Source organism: Muntiacus reevesi, chromosome 12 (genome assembly GCF_963930625.1).
Source record: "Muntiacus reevesi chromosome 12, mMunRee1.1, whole genome shotgun sequence".
In the NCBI taxonomy this organism is placed as follows: domain Eukaryota; kingdom Metazoa; phylum Chordata; class Mammalia; order Artiodactyla; family Cervidae; genus Muntiacus; species Muntiacus reevesi.
This window is the reverse complement of record NC_089260.1, coordinates 14,934,136-14,948,658: the sequence shown is the minus strand read 5'-3', so window position 1 is coordinate 14,948,658 and position 14,523 is coordinate 14,934,136. Positions and strand designations below refer to the sequence as shown.

General features: G+C 40.0%; 2 protein-coding genes across 2 annotated transcripts in view; one reads left to right on the top strand and one right to left on the bottom strand.

Annotated features, from left to right (window-relative positions):
• Window positions 1-5,586, bottom strand: part of POP1 (POP1 homolog, ribonuclease P/MRP subunit) — a 38,314-nt gene extending 32,728 nt beyond the window's left edge. Inside the window, exon 1 of the mRNA XM_065902783.1 lies at window positions 5,496-5,586. The gene's annotated coding sequence lies outside the window, so the exon portion shown is untranslated. The remainder of the gene's footprint in view (window positions 1-5,495) is intronic.
• A 153-nt stretch (window positions 5,587-5,739) lies between these two features.
• On the top strand, window positions 5,740-13,326 carry RIDA (reactive intermediate imine deaminase A homolog). Its single transcript, XM_065903342.1, has 6 exons — window positions 5,740-5,898; window positions 7,246-7,351; window positions 8,924-8,978; window positions 10,242-10,310; window positions 11,400-11,455; window positions 12,677-13,326. The coding sequence occupies exons 1-6, from the start codon at window positions 5,834-5,836 to the stop codon at window positions 12,737-12,739; spliced, it is 414 nt and encodes a 137-aa protein (XP_065759414.1). The 5' UTR covers window positions 5,740-5,833; the 3' UTR covers window positions 12,740-13,326.
• The last annotated feature ends 1,197 nt before the right edge of the window (window positions 13,327-14,523 follow it).

Below are 14,523 nucleotides of genomic sequence, written 5' to 3'. Positions count from 1 at the left end.
GCAAAGCAGAGCCAGATATCGTACATTGCAGGACGGCTAACATCCCTGGCCCCTGTCTAGTAAATGGCAGCAGTGTTACCCCAATCATTATGCTGACCACCTGCACAGACTTTCAAAATTCAGATCAGGATTTGCACCACATCCAATGAATGCCACTGAGTTAAATTCACTTATCTTCTTTCCAATTCAATACTTCATATAAAATTGAGAGTAATCTATGTGGCAGAGAGTTTAAGAGCCTTTACTTCAAATGAGAAAGACCTGGATTCAGATAGCTTCCTTAACACTTTCTAGTCATATAATCTTAGGAAAATTATTATCCCTTTTTGAGCTTCGGTCTCCCTTTCTATAAATGAGAATAATCTACAAATGGTTGTAAGGTAATGTACCCAACACAATGCATGGGGCTCTGCATAAACTAAGGGCTTAGTTTATGGTAACTCTTAAATAAAAAATGAAGTAACAGAATTGTATCTCATTTCACTTTCCCACTCCATTCTGTTTTCACTTACATGAAAAACAACTTGATCTACACTCTAAAATATTTTCCAAACTTAAAAATATGTAGTAAGTAAACGGAGCTCTGCAGAACTCGTTGATTAGTAAAGGTCTTAATTCAGATCAGACTGTATTAAGAATCATTCAAAATTACCCTACAAAACAGTTTAGTCCACCTGAATCAGAACTTCCCCAGCAAAACACACCACTACCTGGGAGCCCTGGCTGGGACACCAAATTTAGGAATCAGAAATCCTATCTCTGAGCTTAGGTTTGAGAGTAGAAAATAAGCAGATTGAATGAGCAAGGATTCTCAAACAGTTCGGATGCCAGAAGAGGATGAATATAGAATACATCCTTATGAAGTCTGAGGATTTAGTTTAAAATAGCTTCCAGCAGGAATTTTAACTCTTACCTTTAACATTATGTGAATTTACACCTCTTCCTAACAGTCAGTTTTCGTTTGTTTTCATAGCTATTTTAGTCAAAACTTTATGAGCACTAATAAGTATGTGCCAGGCTTTATAAAAGTATTTTCTCTCAAATATGCACATAAATTGGATATGTCATGTTTTCCCATCCAGTATATTATCCCCTGGCTGATCAGACACAACCCTTGGTAGAGTAGAATCTGGTTTGAAAACCAGGGAATGAAACAGGTGATCTCTGATTTCTTTTAATCTAAAAAACTGGTGACTCAGATTTAATAAAATCTGCGTAAGGAATACAGGCATGCTATTTCACAAGAAATATTAATATTTCCAGTTTACTGCAGTTTAGTTGCTCAGTCGTGTCTGACTCTTTGCAACCCCATGGACTGCAGCACGCCAGGCTTCCCTGTCCATCACCAACTTCCAGAGCTGGCTCAAACTAATGTCCATCAAGTCGGTGATGCTATCCAACCATCTCATCCTCTGTCATCCCCTTTTCCTCCTGACTTCAATCTTTCCCAGCATTAGGGTCTTTTCCAATGTGTCAGTTCTTCACATCAGGTGGCCAAAGTATTAGTTTCGGCTTCAACATCAGTCCTTCCAATGAATATTCAGAACTGATTTCTTTTAGGATTGACTGGTCTGATCTCCTTGTAGTCTACGGGTCTCTCAAGAGTCTTCTCCAATACCACTCAAGTTTAATTATCTGTAATGCTTCAAGAGAGTGCCTATCTAAAGAATCATACGGTGAAGTGTTTTGTACATTAAAAACGCCTCCTAATTATCCAGTTTAATCAAATTTAATAAGCTTGGGGGTACATACATGTGCTTAATAGCTTTGGGTTGTGTATATACCAAAGTAGCACATGGGTGCGGCATCTTTCCTTAAAGAATTACTCATCTTAAGCACCAGTATTTATTGAGAACTTTTGTGTCAGGCCCTACTGCCCATGCCTTACTCATCTATTCTTACAACCCTGTGAGGGAAGTACTAACAATATCCTCATGTCATAAATGGAAAAAACTGAGGCACAGAGAGGTAAAACTAAGCTTGTGATTGTGCGGGGACTCAAACCAGCTGGTCTGGTGCTATTCACTATTCTTAAAACAAAAACAGTTAGAGAATAAGACCATATACAGTAAAAGATGAAAGGGCTTCCCTGGTGGCTCAGTGGTAAAGAAATCTCCTGCCAATGCAAGAGACTTGGGTTTGATCCCTGATCCAGGAAGATCCCAAAGCCAAGGAGCAGCTAAGCCCCTGCACAACTGCTGGGCCTGTGACCCAGAGCCCTGGAGTGGCAACTACCGAGACCTTGCGCCTGAGAGCCCAGGCTCTGCAACAAGAGAAGCCACTGCGGTGAGACGCCTGTGCGCCGCAACGAAACAAGTCCCTACTTGCTGCAACTAGAGAAAAGCCTGAGCAGCAACTAACACACAACACAAAGGTCTAAAATGAACATGGGAAAAAAAAAAAATTTTTTTTTAAAAGACTAAATTTTGCAGTACAGCACAATAGGAAACAGGATAAGGGAAAGAAAAAGTGAATCTACAGGAAAAGTCAATGAGAAAATAAGATTTCATTAGTCACCTGATCCGCCTCTTGAGAAATCTGTATGCAGGTCAGGAAGAAACAGTTAGAACTGGACATGGAACAACACACTGGTTCCAAATAGGAAAAGGAGTACAAAAGGCTGTATAATGTCACCATGCTTATTTAACTTATATGCAGAGTACATCATGAGAAACACTGGGCTGGAGGAAGCACAAGCTGGAATCAAGATTGAGGGGAGAAATATCAATAGCCTCAGATATGCAGATGACACCACCCTTATGGCAGAAAGCAAAGAAGAACTAAAGAGTCTCTTGATGAAAGTGAAAGAGAGTGGGAAAAGTTGGCTTAAAGCTCAACATTCAGAAAACTAAGATCATGGTCCCATCACTTCATGGCAAATAGATGGGGAAACAGTGGAAACAGTGGCTGACTTTATTTTCTGGGCCCCAAAATCACTGCAGATGGTGACTGCAGCCATGAAATTAAAAGATGCTTACTCCTTGGAAGGAAAATTATACCAACCTAGATAGCATATTAAAAAGCAGAGACATTACTTTGCCAACAAAGGTCCATCTGGTCAAGGTTATGGTTTTTCCAGTGGTCACGTATGGACATGAGAGCTGGACTATAAAGAAAGCTGAGCACCGAAGAACTGATGCTTTTGAACTGTGGTGTTGGAGAAGACTCTTGAGAGTCCCTTGGACTGCAAGGAAATCCAACCAGTCCATCCTAAAGGAGATCAGTACTGGGTGTTCCTTGGAAGGACTGATGTTGAAACTGAAACTACAATACTTTGGCCACTTGACGCAAAGAGCTGACTCATTTGAAAAGACCCTGATGTTGGGAAAGATTGAGGGCAGGAGGAGAAGGGGACGACAGAGGATGTGATGGTTGGATGGCATCACCGACTCAATGGACATGGGTTTGGGTGGACTCTGGGAGTTGGTGATGGACAGGGAGGCCTGGCATGCTGTGGTTCACAGGGTCGCAAAGAGCAGGACATGACTGAGCAACTGAACTGCATCGGAACTTAGGGAAGAAAGTATTCAAGAATCTGCTTTGTGACTTCAGGAGTGAGGACTCTGGATAACAAAAGTGGAAAGAGACAGTAGGAGAGGACAAAACTGAGTAGGCAAGGCTTCGAGGCCAAAATTCTAAACCGTGAAAAAGCTCTGAAGGTTCTCAAGTCAGAGCTGGAGAGCCAAAACCCCACAGTATGTAGAACAAAAAGAGGTGGAAAATGAGGATTCTCTTATGTTTCAGAAGCAGGGGAGGACAGGGATTTTTGCCAGTCTTTTTCACCGCCGCATCTCCAGGACCTAGCAGAGTGTCTTGCACAAAGCAGGGGCTCAATATACATATTTGTTGAATATACACGTGCATGCATAAAAGAAGTGAAATGTGCCTATAATGCATATTTTAACAATAAAAAATATTTAGCCAAGTACCACTGCTTCTGATACTGCATAACTGAATATCTGCCAAGAGAACAACTCTGAGGCCATTTGCTGCACCAAGATCAATAATCTCCTACTTGAAATCAGATGCCAGTCACTAGGCTTCTGCAGAGACATCCTGTAAATCTCAAGGGGCTCTCCAGAGGAGGAAGCATTGGGCGGGGGGGGGTGGCCAGGGGGCAGGTGAACAGTGCCAAGTCTCCTCGAGGTCCTCCGAATGACCCATCTTATTCCTTTAGAGAGTGCAAGCCCAGTCCTAGGAGAGCCTCTGCCTGCTGGGGCAATGCAGAGAAACGACAGACAGAGTGGGCTCAAGAACACAGGGGCTGAAGTGTAAACAGATAAAGTAGGGGTTCCCCAGAAAAACAACCAGACAAAGCTTTCTTGGCATTAGAGAAGCCATTTCTTGCCTAAGCCATTTTGTGATCTAAGCCTGGCCACAATGCTTGTCCCTGAACAGCATGGCTCAGTAATAATGATCTTAATGGACCTAAAAAAAACGATCTTAAGATCCCCTGGAGCAGGAAAGGGGCTCCCCTGGTAGCTTGGACAGTAAAGCGTCTGCCTACAACGAGGGAGACCTGGGTTCGATCCCTGGGTCGGGAAGATCCCCGGCAGCCCATTCAGTATTTTTGCCTAGGAAATCCCATGGACAAAGGAGCCTGGTGGGCTACAGTCCATGGGGTCTCAAAGAGGGTCCCTCAAAGAGGGACTGAGCATCTGAAAGTGACTTAAAAAACAACTGTTATCAGGCAGGAGAAGTAGGAATAATAAAAATCAGTTGTAAACTCCCATTTCTATTTCGTTGACCAAGATTAGCCTGAAGCATGTTCTCCAGCTGTTTTGCAGAATTTGAACTCCCTTGGGCACTCAATCATCAGACCTACTGGGATGATGATGCTGACCTTTCTTATGACCCCCTCCCCCCGAACCCGTGGCTTCCACTAAAACTAGAACTCAGTTGACCTTTGCCACAAGTCTATGCTGAATTGCCTTCTGCTGGAGCCCCTTCATGAATATGTATGTATCCCTAGCTTAAAACCTGGAGAAGGAAATGGTAACCCACTCCAGTATTCTTGCCTGGAAAATCCCCACGGACTGAAGAAGCCTGGCAGACTACAGTCCAAGGGGTCGCAAAAGAGTCGGACATGACTCAAGAGACTTAACTTATTTTAGCTTAAAAGGTCACGGATTTCTGTTGGGGAGACACTGCTTTGGGAAAGATCCCCGGTATTCTCCTCACTTGAAGCAAGTAATAAATCCTTCCTTCTGATCTTTGGCTTCATTGGGTCTTTTTGTTTCGTTGTTTTTGTTTTTTGTTTTTTTTGGCTTGACACCCACCAAGACGTGACCCCAGTTCTCTGGTAAAAGTAGGAGGTGCCAAGCGGGAAGAAGAGGCCCCAGAGCTGGCAGCAAGGGAAGAAGAGTAGGTTACAGCTGGGTGTGAGAGAGAGAACCTGAGAGGAGCCCGGTCAATACTGGGGACCCGCAGGCGGCGGCCACGCGCTGTCTCCTACATTCGCGAACCCTGGAGGACGCCAGCCCCTCACGACCTACCTGCCAGACGCCCGGTGAGAGGAAACCAGGACTCCCTCCCGAGTCCGGATGACAAGGTTCTGCTACAGTCACCTACGCGCCCGGCGCAGAGAGCGAACTGGAGGACGCATGCGCCAGTGTGACCGCGGCCTCCACGTGGCCCGGAGTCGCACGGAGACTACAACTCCCAGAGGAGGCCCGGAGTCGCACGGAGACTACAACTCCCAGAATGCCGAGCGAGCCCCTGGCGACGCTTTAAAGCAGAGATTCTGGCCCCGGCTGGTCAGTCAGATTAGGCGCAAGCGAGAGCTGTGTTCTTCGTAGTTGTTTCCGAGGGGAGCAAGGAAAAAGGGTTAGCCATGTCGTCTTTGGTCAGAAGGGTGATCAGCACCGCGAAAGCCCCCGCGGCCATTGGTCCCTACAGGTACAGGAGGGCTGTGGGAGCCGAGAAGGACTCGAGGCGTCTGGGGTCGCGACCCCGGAGCGGGGACACGGGGCGTGTGCGGTGGGGGTTTGGGGCTTGGGCTAGTCCGAGTCAGAGCTGCTGCGGACCTCGGGGTTCACTGTGCCCACTGGGACTGAACCATAGCAGGCAACGCACCGAGAGACTCAATACCAATTGTGTTATAAAAGTACCAGTTGTATTTAAAGTTATAAAGGAAAAAAGATGTGAGGGGAGACGTCATGAAATAAAAGGGGAAAGTTGGGAGCGTGCCTGAGAACAAAATGTAGGGAACTAGGACATTAGAAATGAGAATATTTTCTGAATAACCGTGAAATGGGGTAAAACAGATTTTACTTCTAAATTTAAAGTGAAGTTAAGGTTTCTTTATAAAAATTTTTTTAAACATTTAATGCCATTGAAATGTGTACTTAAAATGGCTAAAATGAAAAAAAAATGGTTAAAATGGTAGGTTTTATGTTTAGAAACAATGGTGGGACTTTTTATCTGAGAATTATTTGCCTTTAAAGTTGATTTGTTTGGCTCTCTTTCAGGTCTCAGTGTAGCTTATCCTCTTCCCTGTGACTTTTGCTACTAATTCTGATATTTAGTTTCCTCACTACAAAAATGATCAGTTAAAGTAAACTGTGTATCCTTCTTGACTCTTCAGCAATGATTAACCTTGTCTAATTACTTATTTTCTTGAGTGCTTGGCTGTGCTTTCTTTTGTTGGTTATGCGATCTTAGTTCCCTGACCAGGAATTGGAGTGAAAGTGCCAAGTCCTAACTACTGGACCCAGAGAATTCCCTGTTTAGTGTTTAAGAAACTCCCAACTACTTTCCAAAGTGTGTGTACTATTTTGCATAACCACCAACAAAGTTTGAGGGTTCCATTTTCTCCACATCCTCATCCATACTTATTATCAGTCATGTCTTATTGTGTGTAATGTAGAGTGGCTTTGGTTTGCATTACTCCTTCTCTCTTCGTATGTCTCATACCTCATAAGGTGTCTGTTCAGATCATTTGCCCAATATTTTGCTGGGTTGTTTGTCTTTATATTATTGAATTATATAAGAGTTCTTTATATATTCTGGATACAAATCCATTGTTAAATAAGTGTTTCACAAGTATTTTCTCCCAATTTGTGACTTGGGTTTCCATTTTCTTAAAAATGTCTTTCAATAAGCAAAAGATTTTACTTTTCCATGAAGTCCAGTTACCAATTTTTAATTTTATATTTTGTACTTTTTGTATCTTAGCAAAGAAATCTCTTAGCATTGAGTTTTACATTTTATATTTTACATCTGTTGGATTTCTGTTCTTTGCAGTCAGGCTGTGTTAGTCGACAGGACCATTTACATTTCAGGACAGCTAGGCATGGACCCTGCAAGTGGACAGCTTGTGCCAGGAGGGGTGGCAGAAGAGGCCAAACAAGTGAGTCATTTCCACACTTGAAGTTCCCTTTTATACTTCTTTTTCATCATATTGAGAAATATTAAGAATCCATTTGGCTGATTTGTTTTATAGAGATTGTCAGATAGATGCTTTTTAAGTTATTGGTTGACTTAAGACAGTTTTACGGCAATAGAAAGTTGGAAATTTGATGAATCATTTAACAACCTAAAAAAAAAAAGAAAGATTTTACTTGCCAAGGTGACTTATTGGGTATAAACTAAATTTACTGTGGTAATCATTTCACAATACATATATGTATTAAATCATCATGTTATTTACCTAAAACTAATGCAATGTTTTATCTGTTATATTTCAGTGAAATGGGAGGGAAATTGTGAAAGCAACTGTGAATTGTGAAAACATCTTGCCACTTCCACATGAGTTGGGAAATTTTTTAGAGCCAATGACCTGCAAAAATAATCCACCACCACAAAAGTAAAAAGCAGTGTTTGTTAGAGAGAAATATCAAAGGTTACATGCAGTATGCAGTATATTTCCTAAAATATTAATAAGGATGGGGGTATAATTCTTATCCAGTAAATAGAATTAAATTATCATTTAGTACATTCACTGAGTCGTTTGTGATGTCCAAAGGTAGAAAATAACCTAAAATGTGCATCATGAGGAACTAGCTAAAGAAATCCTGCTAGATCTGTACAGCTAAATTAATATGGAAATATCTTCCAGATGAATTGTTATATAATAAAACCAAGATACAGAACAGCTTGCACAATAAGCTACCATGTGTGTGTGTTTGTCTCTGTCTGTGTCTGTCTGTCTAAGGATATATACATTTATGCTGGCATAGGCATTGGCTGTCTCTGGAAGGACATACAAGAAACTAGAAACAGTTTTCTAGTGGCTGCCTTTGTTGAAGGAAACTCGGGAGGGGGAGTAAGGGTGAAAGACATCTTTTCACTGTGTATGTTTTTTGTAGCTTTTGAATTTTTTGCCATATCCATGTATAACCCATTTAGAAGATTAAATTTTTAAAAATCATAAACTACTATAATGTGACCAGTCAAAGTGGAAGATTGAATTGGAAAAACAATAAATTAAGGACAGAGTGAAAAACTAATGTTTTTCCAAAGACCAAAGTGTCAAACATACACAAAATTTACTAGTAATTGTTTTTTAAGAAAAAGGAAAGAACTTCTTTAAAAATATTGCTTCAAAGAAAACAGGTTTTAATGCTTACTAGCTCATACTTTTCCTGAAAGTGATACAGAATTAGGAGCCCTAGTAGTTATTTCTGTTTTATCTTAGTTGACATTGGTTGAGAATTTCACAATTCTAGCATTGAGGAAGAGACTTCAGTCTTTCTCCTCACAAAAAGAGACAAATTCTCACTATATTTCAGAAAGATTCATTCCATCCAAGAAAGCCAAGAGGCAGTTTACTTGTATAGAGGTGGCTTATGAAGAGTGAATTTCCTAGAAAAGGAAGATTTCTCTGCAACATAGGAAGTATTAGTAAAAGATGGTTAACTGAATTGAGTTAAATCTTCCATGTAGCATTAGTGCCTAAGGGCTTTCTTGCCTTGATTCACAGGCTCTTACAAACATCGGTGAGATTCTGAAAGCAGCAGGCTGTGACTTCACAAATGGTGAGCAACTTCAAATTACTTCACATTTCTGTTTGATAATTTTTTGGTCTTTTTAAAGAACACATGGCATCTGATAATTTGTCCTGCCATATCTTTTGTTGTTTGAAGTTGGCTGAATTTCAGTCCCATAGACACGATACCAATGAAAAATTAATCAGTAGTCGATCTAGAGCCAAATACACAATATCAGTAAAAAATTAATCAGTAGTCAATCTAAGAAAAAAATGGAACATTTTATTTGACCCAACCTGAGGATGATACCTGGCAGACAGTCTTGCAGAAAGCTCTGAGGACTATTCTGAAGAGGTAAGGAGAGAGGCCAGCATATACATGACTTGGCACACATCTTGGCAGAAGGTTAGTGCTATTCGTGAGGAACAGATATCTAAGTTAATGGTTTTAGTGCTAGGTATGGGAACATATGTAAAACTAGATTCATAACATTTTCTCCTGAAAATATCTATCTGGGGGCCAGTTCTGCCAATTTCCCTAAAGCACGAAGTGCCTTATCCTGATCTTCCTGAATTCCTTTTAGGATGTTTTATAGGTCAGCGACTACAGTGGCTGATGACTTGATTCTTGTAGAACTGGATGCTCCCTTTTGATCTTAATTTCAAAGTCTGGGAGGTATTTCATGACCAGTTTGTCCCACAGGGCTAAAAATGCTCATTGCCAGGTCGGGCGAAGACGTCGTTGATACGTCACTCAGTGTGCTATTAGTGGACTAAAGCTCTGTTAATAGTAGCCAGAAGCCAGGAAACGATTCTCTCTTCTTGCTGCTTCCCATATCTACAGTACAACTATTATAATCATCGATCTTGAAAAACTGTATTTTAGGTCAATAATGTCAAGTCATCTAGTTATTTTTATTGGAGACTCAGTCACATTTGATAATGCAAGAAACAATAATCTTGCAAAATAGAACACAGGTAGTATAGCTAGTGACATGAATAAGCTCTTAAGTAAGTTATGTTATGTTCTAGGGAGCTGCATGGCTAGCACCAGCAAAAGAACTGAACTTTATGGTTGAACAAGTATTTCTGTTGCTGAAGCGGTCTGGCTAAGGCTCTGTGAAGACACCCCGTGCACACTAGAGGGGAGGCAGGAAGACTAAATGGGCAGAGAAAAGAAATTTCATGTTAACATTTTTCTTGTCTTGCCTTAAAATGTGAATTTTATTTCATCACTACCATTTTTCTAAGTAATGTTTTGGATCAGACCAAATAACTAAAGAAACCTAATGACAATGTATATATCTCCTAGTGGTAAAAGCAACTGTTTTGCTGGCTGACATAAATGACTTCAGTACTGTCAACGATGTCTACAAACAATGTAAGTTATCTGACTTTGTTACTGTTTTCCATTTTAAAGAGAAGTGTATCTATTGGACTCCCCTGCTGGCCCAGCAGTAAAGACCCCACGTTGCAGTGCAGGGGATGCAGGTTCAATCCCTGGTCCCAGAAGACTCCACGTGCTGAAGGGCAACTATAGACCCAACATAGCCAAATAAATAGACATTTTTAAAAAGGTACATATTAACCTTAATAAGTGTCCATTATAAATTAAGAAGGGCCTTCCTGGTGGCTCAGTGGTAAAGAATCCGCCTACAAATGCAGGAGAGGTGGGTTTGATCTCTGGGTCGAGAAGATCCTCTAGAGAAGGAAATGGCAGCCCACTCCAGTATTCTTGCCTGGGAAATCCCATGGACAGAGGAGCCTGGTGAGCTACAGTCCATGGGGTCACGACTTAGCAACTAAACAACAACAATACATTAAGAATGTTGGGCGAGGTTAAAGAAATGGTCATAGATCCTGTCCTAAAAGAATGAATAGCTGATTAGAAACATGAAGTGTGTCCCCATGAAAAAGATCCAAGACATTTCTATTGCATTCCCTAGAAAAACATACCGCAACCAGACAAATCCTTTTTCCTTAAGCTTAATTTTATTACATCCTCCTCAGGTTTTCTGTACTCTCCTAATCATTTTTCAACACATGACTGCATTTATTATTGCTGTGATGAGGTCCAGCCACGATCTGTCCTCTCTCAGAACCATTAACTGGTTAGTTAATATTTCTGTGCCTTGGTTTCCTCATATCCTAAATGTGGATAACATCTTGTAAGGTTGGAATTTTAAATGAGTTAATACAGCATGTAAGCATGCATGTTAAAACAGATTCTGCAGAGTATATATTTTCATTTTTTTCTCAGAAAGCTAAGATATTTTTAAGAATATTAAATATCGTGGGACTCATGGCAAAGTATTTTGTCAAACAAATATGAACATGAGCTGCTTTTTTCCAATGTTGCTTGTATCTAAGAACTGACATAGATCTGAATCACTTACCAGATTCTTGATCCTGCAGTGTTGAATTACAATATAGTATCTGAAAAAACTAAAATGAAATTCTTTTAAATTAGATTTTCAGAGTAGTTTTCCTGCGAGAGCTGCTTACCAGGTTGCTGCTTTGCCCAAAGTAAGTACACATTTGTCTTAAAAATTAAGAAAATTAAAGATCAAGGCCACAAGCTTCCCTGGTGACCTAATGGTAAGAGTCCACTGGCCAGTGCAGGGCACATGTGTTCAGTCGCTGGTCTGGGAAGATCCTACATGCCACGGGGCAGCTATACCCGTGTGCCAAAACTACTGAGCCTGCGTGCCTAGATACTGTGCTGCACAACAAGAGAAACCACCGCCACGAGAAGCCTGTACACCGCAACTAGAGAGCAGCCCACACGCGTCACTACTCGAGAAAAACCCTTGCAGCAATGATGACCCAGCACAGCTAAAAATAATAAATAAATCTTTTTTTAAAAAAAATCAAGGCCACACATGAATGTGAATACAACAGAATCATTTTACTTATATTATGAGAAGTAAAACAGCAGCTGTATTGTTTTGCTGTTACTTAACGACTATAAATTGAGCCAGGTCTGTGAGTTCTACAGTTAAAATTTTAATTTTCTATCATATAATAAAAAATTTAGGAAATGCCCTGGCAGTCCAGTGGTTGGGACTCCGCGCTTTCACTGCTGAGGGCCTGGGTTTGATCATTGGTTGGGGAACTAAGATCCCACAAGCTGCATGGCTTGGCCCAAAACAAAAAACACTAACTAGACTTTCCATTAGAAAAAATCATCTGAAAAACAATGGCTCATAGATTTCTCACCGTTCTTACTTTGGTTTTCTAATTGAACTAGAAGCACTCCCTATGCCCCTTAGCAGTACGATATTTCTACTTACAAAAAAGCAATTCTCATGGACTTCTACTGGAGATTTTCCACCAAAGAAATTTAGCTTCTGTGAATGGTATTTTTGTTGCTTTGACTGTTACTTGGAATGATCAGTATCATCAAATTTATTAAGATACAGAATGAGATTGAAGGAGCTCTGAACTTGACATAAGACATGGGTTTGAACTTCTGCCATTTGGCTTTGTGTTCTGGGATGGGTTAAACAACCTTTCTAAGCTTCAGTGTCTCATCCTCTGCACTGAGAGAACTCTGATAACAGAGCTGCTAGGGGAGTCACATGAGTTAACATAAGTGAACATGCTGAGCACAGTAGCCTAGCCTCTTCTTAGTGATTCTTAGTGAATGTGCCCCCTCCTTTCCTTCTTTGAAAAGTTTAATGTTAAAAATGCATATGTTTTCAGTAGATATTATGGTGCCCTCTTAATCTGTTATTTTCCCAACAGGGAGGCCGTGTTGAGATCGAAGCAATAGCTGTGCAAGGACCTCTCACGACAGCATCACTCTAAGTGGGCCAAGTGTTATTTAGCTTGGAAATTTAATAGTATTTTTAAACTAATGACTTAATCTTTGTTGGAAAGGGTAAGGTTGAAGTATCTGGAGGTATTATGGAAATACCATATAATAAGGAGAACTGAACATGAATTGAAGATTAATGATGAATCTAGTTACTAATGTTATAAATTACACTTCTATAACACTTGTATTGCTGGATGTGGGAAAACAGACATGCCTTACTTAGTTAACTTAGAAGAATAAAAGTAGAAGGAAATAACATGTAGGAAAGATGAGCTACTATTCCTGAGAAATAAGAAAGAGCACACCTAATTCAACTAAACCCTATTAATTTAATGATGTGAAGTATTTTATTATGTCAGATATGTGATTTTTACTGTAATAAAATTAAAGCATTTAAATTTGAATGGCAGAGATAAAGGAGAAGAAATGGGACCAAATTTTATATAGATAATATTTTTCTAGTGGAAATAAAATAGCATGCAGATTTTCCTTGGTGTTATTCCATTCACTGATTTTTTTAACAGTTTGATGTGTACATTAAATTACATTACCTAAATAAAGGTGAAGAAACTATGAAGTTTAAACTCTCAACTATTTTTTTTCTCAAAGTTTACTTCTGACCTTACATTTTTACACTGCTGTAAAGGCTCTGTACAACTATTTTATGTTTGTTCTTTGAAGTCTTTTCACATAGAAACTACTACATGAATACCTCCTTGTTGCAGAATAAATTCCAATACAGAATTTTATAGATTTAAGAAGTAAAAGTTCCCTTCACTCACTGTCTATTTCACTTACCTCCCCAAAGACAACCACTGCTGAGGATTCTGAGTGAGTGTAACCAGCAGATAGTTTTCTGTCCATTACATACTTGATCATCTAGTTTGGTTTTGACTTATTTATATAAATGAAGCTTTACTGTATATATTATTCTACAGATTGCCTTCTTCTTGTTTTGAAGCTTTTCCATATAGATACATATTGATCTACCTCATTTTTAAAGCTGTTGCAGACTTCTTCTGTGTAGATATACCTTAAGTGTGTTTAACCACTGGTCCAAACAATTCCATGTTTACAAAATTACCATATCAGTGTGCTGTAACATTCTTACCTACACATGTAACATTTTACACATATCTATTTGTTTCAAGTTGTTTTAGAAATGTCTTGCTAATTTGTAAAGTTTGGTCACCAAAAGATAATGTTAGAAGCACTTCTGAAGAGCAGTTTTAAGACCACAGACTTTGGAGTAATTCCAGCAGGCTTCAAGGCCGGGATCTACCACTTATTAGCTCTATGACCTTCAGCTAATTATTTAACCTCTTTTAAGTCTCAGTTTCCTGAAAGATAATAATTGCACCTTCTCAAAGGAATGTCATAAGGACTATTCAAAATTAAGAAGAAAAAAACCTTAAGATCATGGCCTCTAGTCCCAGCACTTCATGACAAATAAAAAGGGAAAAAGTGGAAACCATGACAGATTTTGTTTTCTTGGGCTCCAAAATCACTGTGGATGGTGACTGCAGCCAGGAAATTAAAAGACGCATGCTCCTTGGAAGGAAAGTCATGACAAATCTAGACGGTGTATTAAAAAGCAGAGACATCACTTTGCCGACAAAGGTTTGTGTAGTCAAAGCTATGGTATTAGTCATGTATGGTAGTCATGTCATTTTCCAGTAGTCATGTACAGATGTGAGAGGTGGACCATAAAGAAGGCTGAGTCCAAAGAATTGATGCTTTCAAACTGTGGTGCTGGAGAAGACTAGAGATGAAA

Excerpts from the sequence above, each read along its gene's own strand:
- RIDA (XM_065903342.1), top strand. The coding sequence starts at position 5,834 with ATGTCGTCTTTGGTCAGAAGGGTGATCAGCACCGCGAAAGCCCCCGCG. Across the intron at positions 5,899-7,245 it reads GCGGCCATTGGTCCCTACAG|TCAGGCTGTGTTAGTCGACA; the intron begins GTACAGGAGGGC and ends TGTTCTTTGCAG. Across the intron at positions 8,979-10,241 it reads AGGCTGTGACTTCACAAATG|TGGTAAAAGCAACTGTTTTG; the intron begins GTGAGCAACTTC and ends TATATCTCCTAG.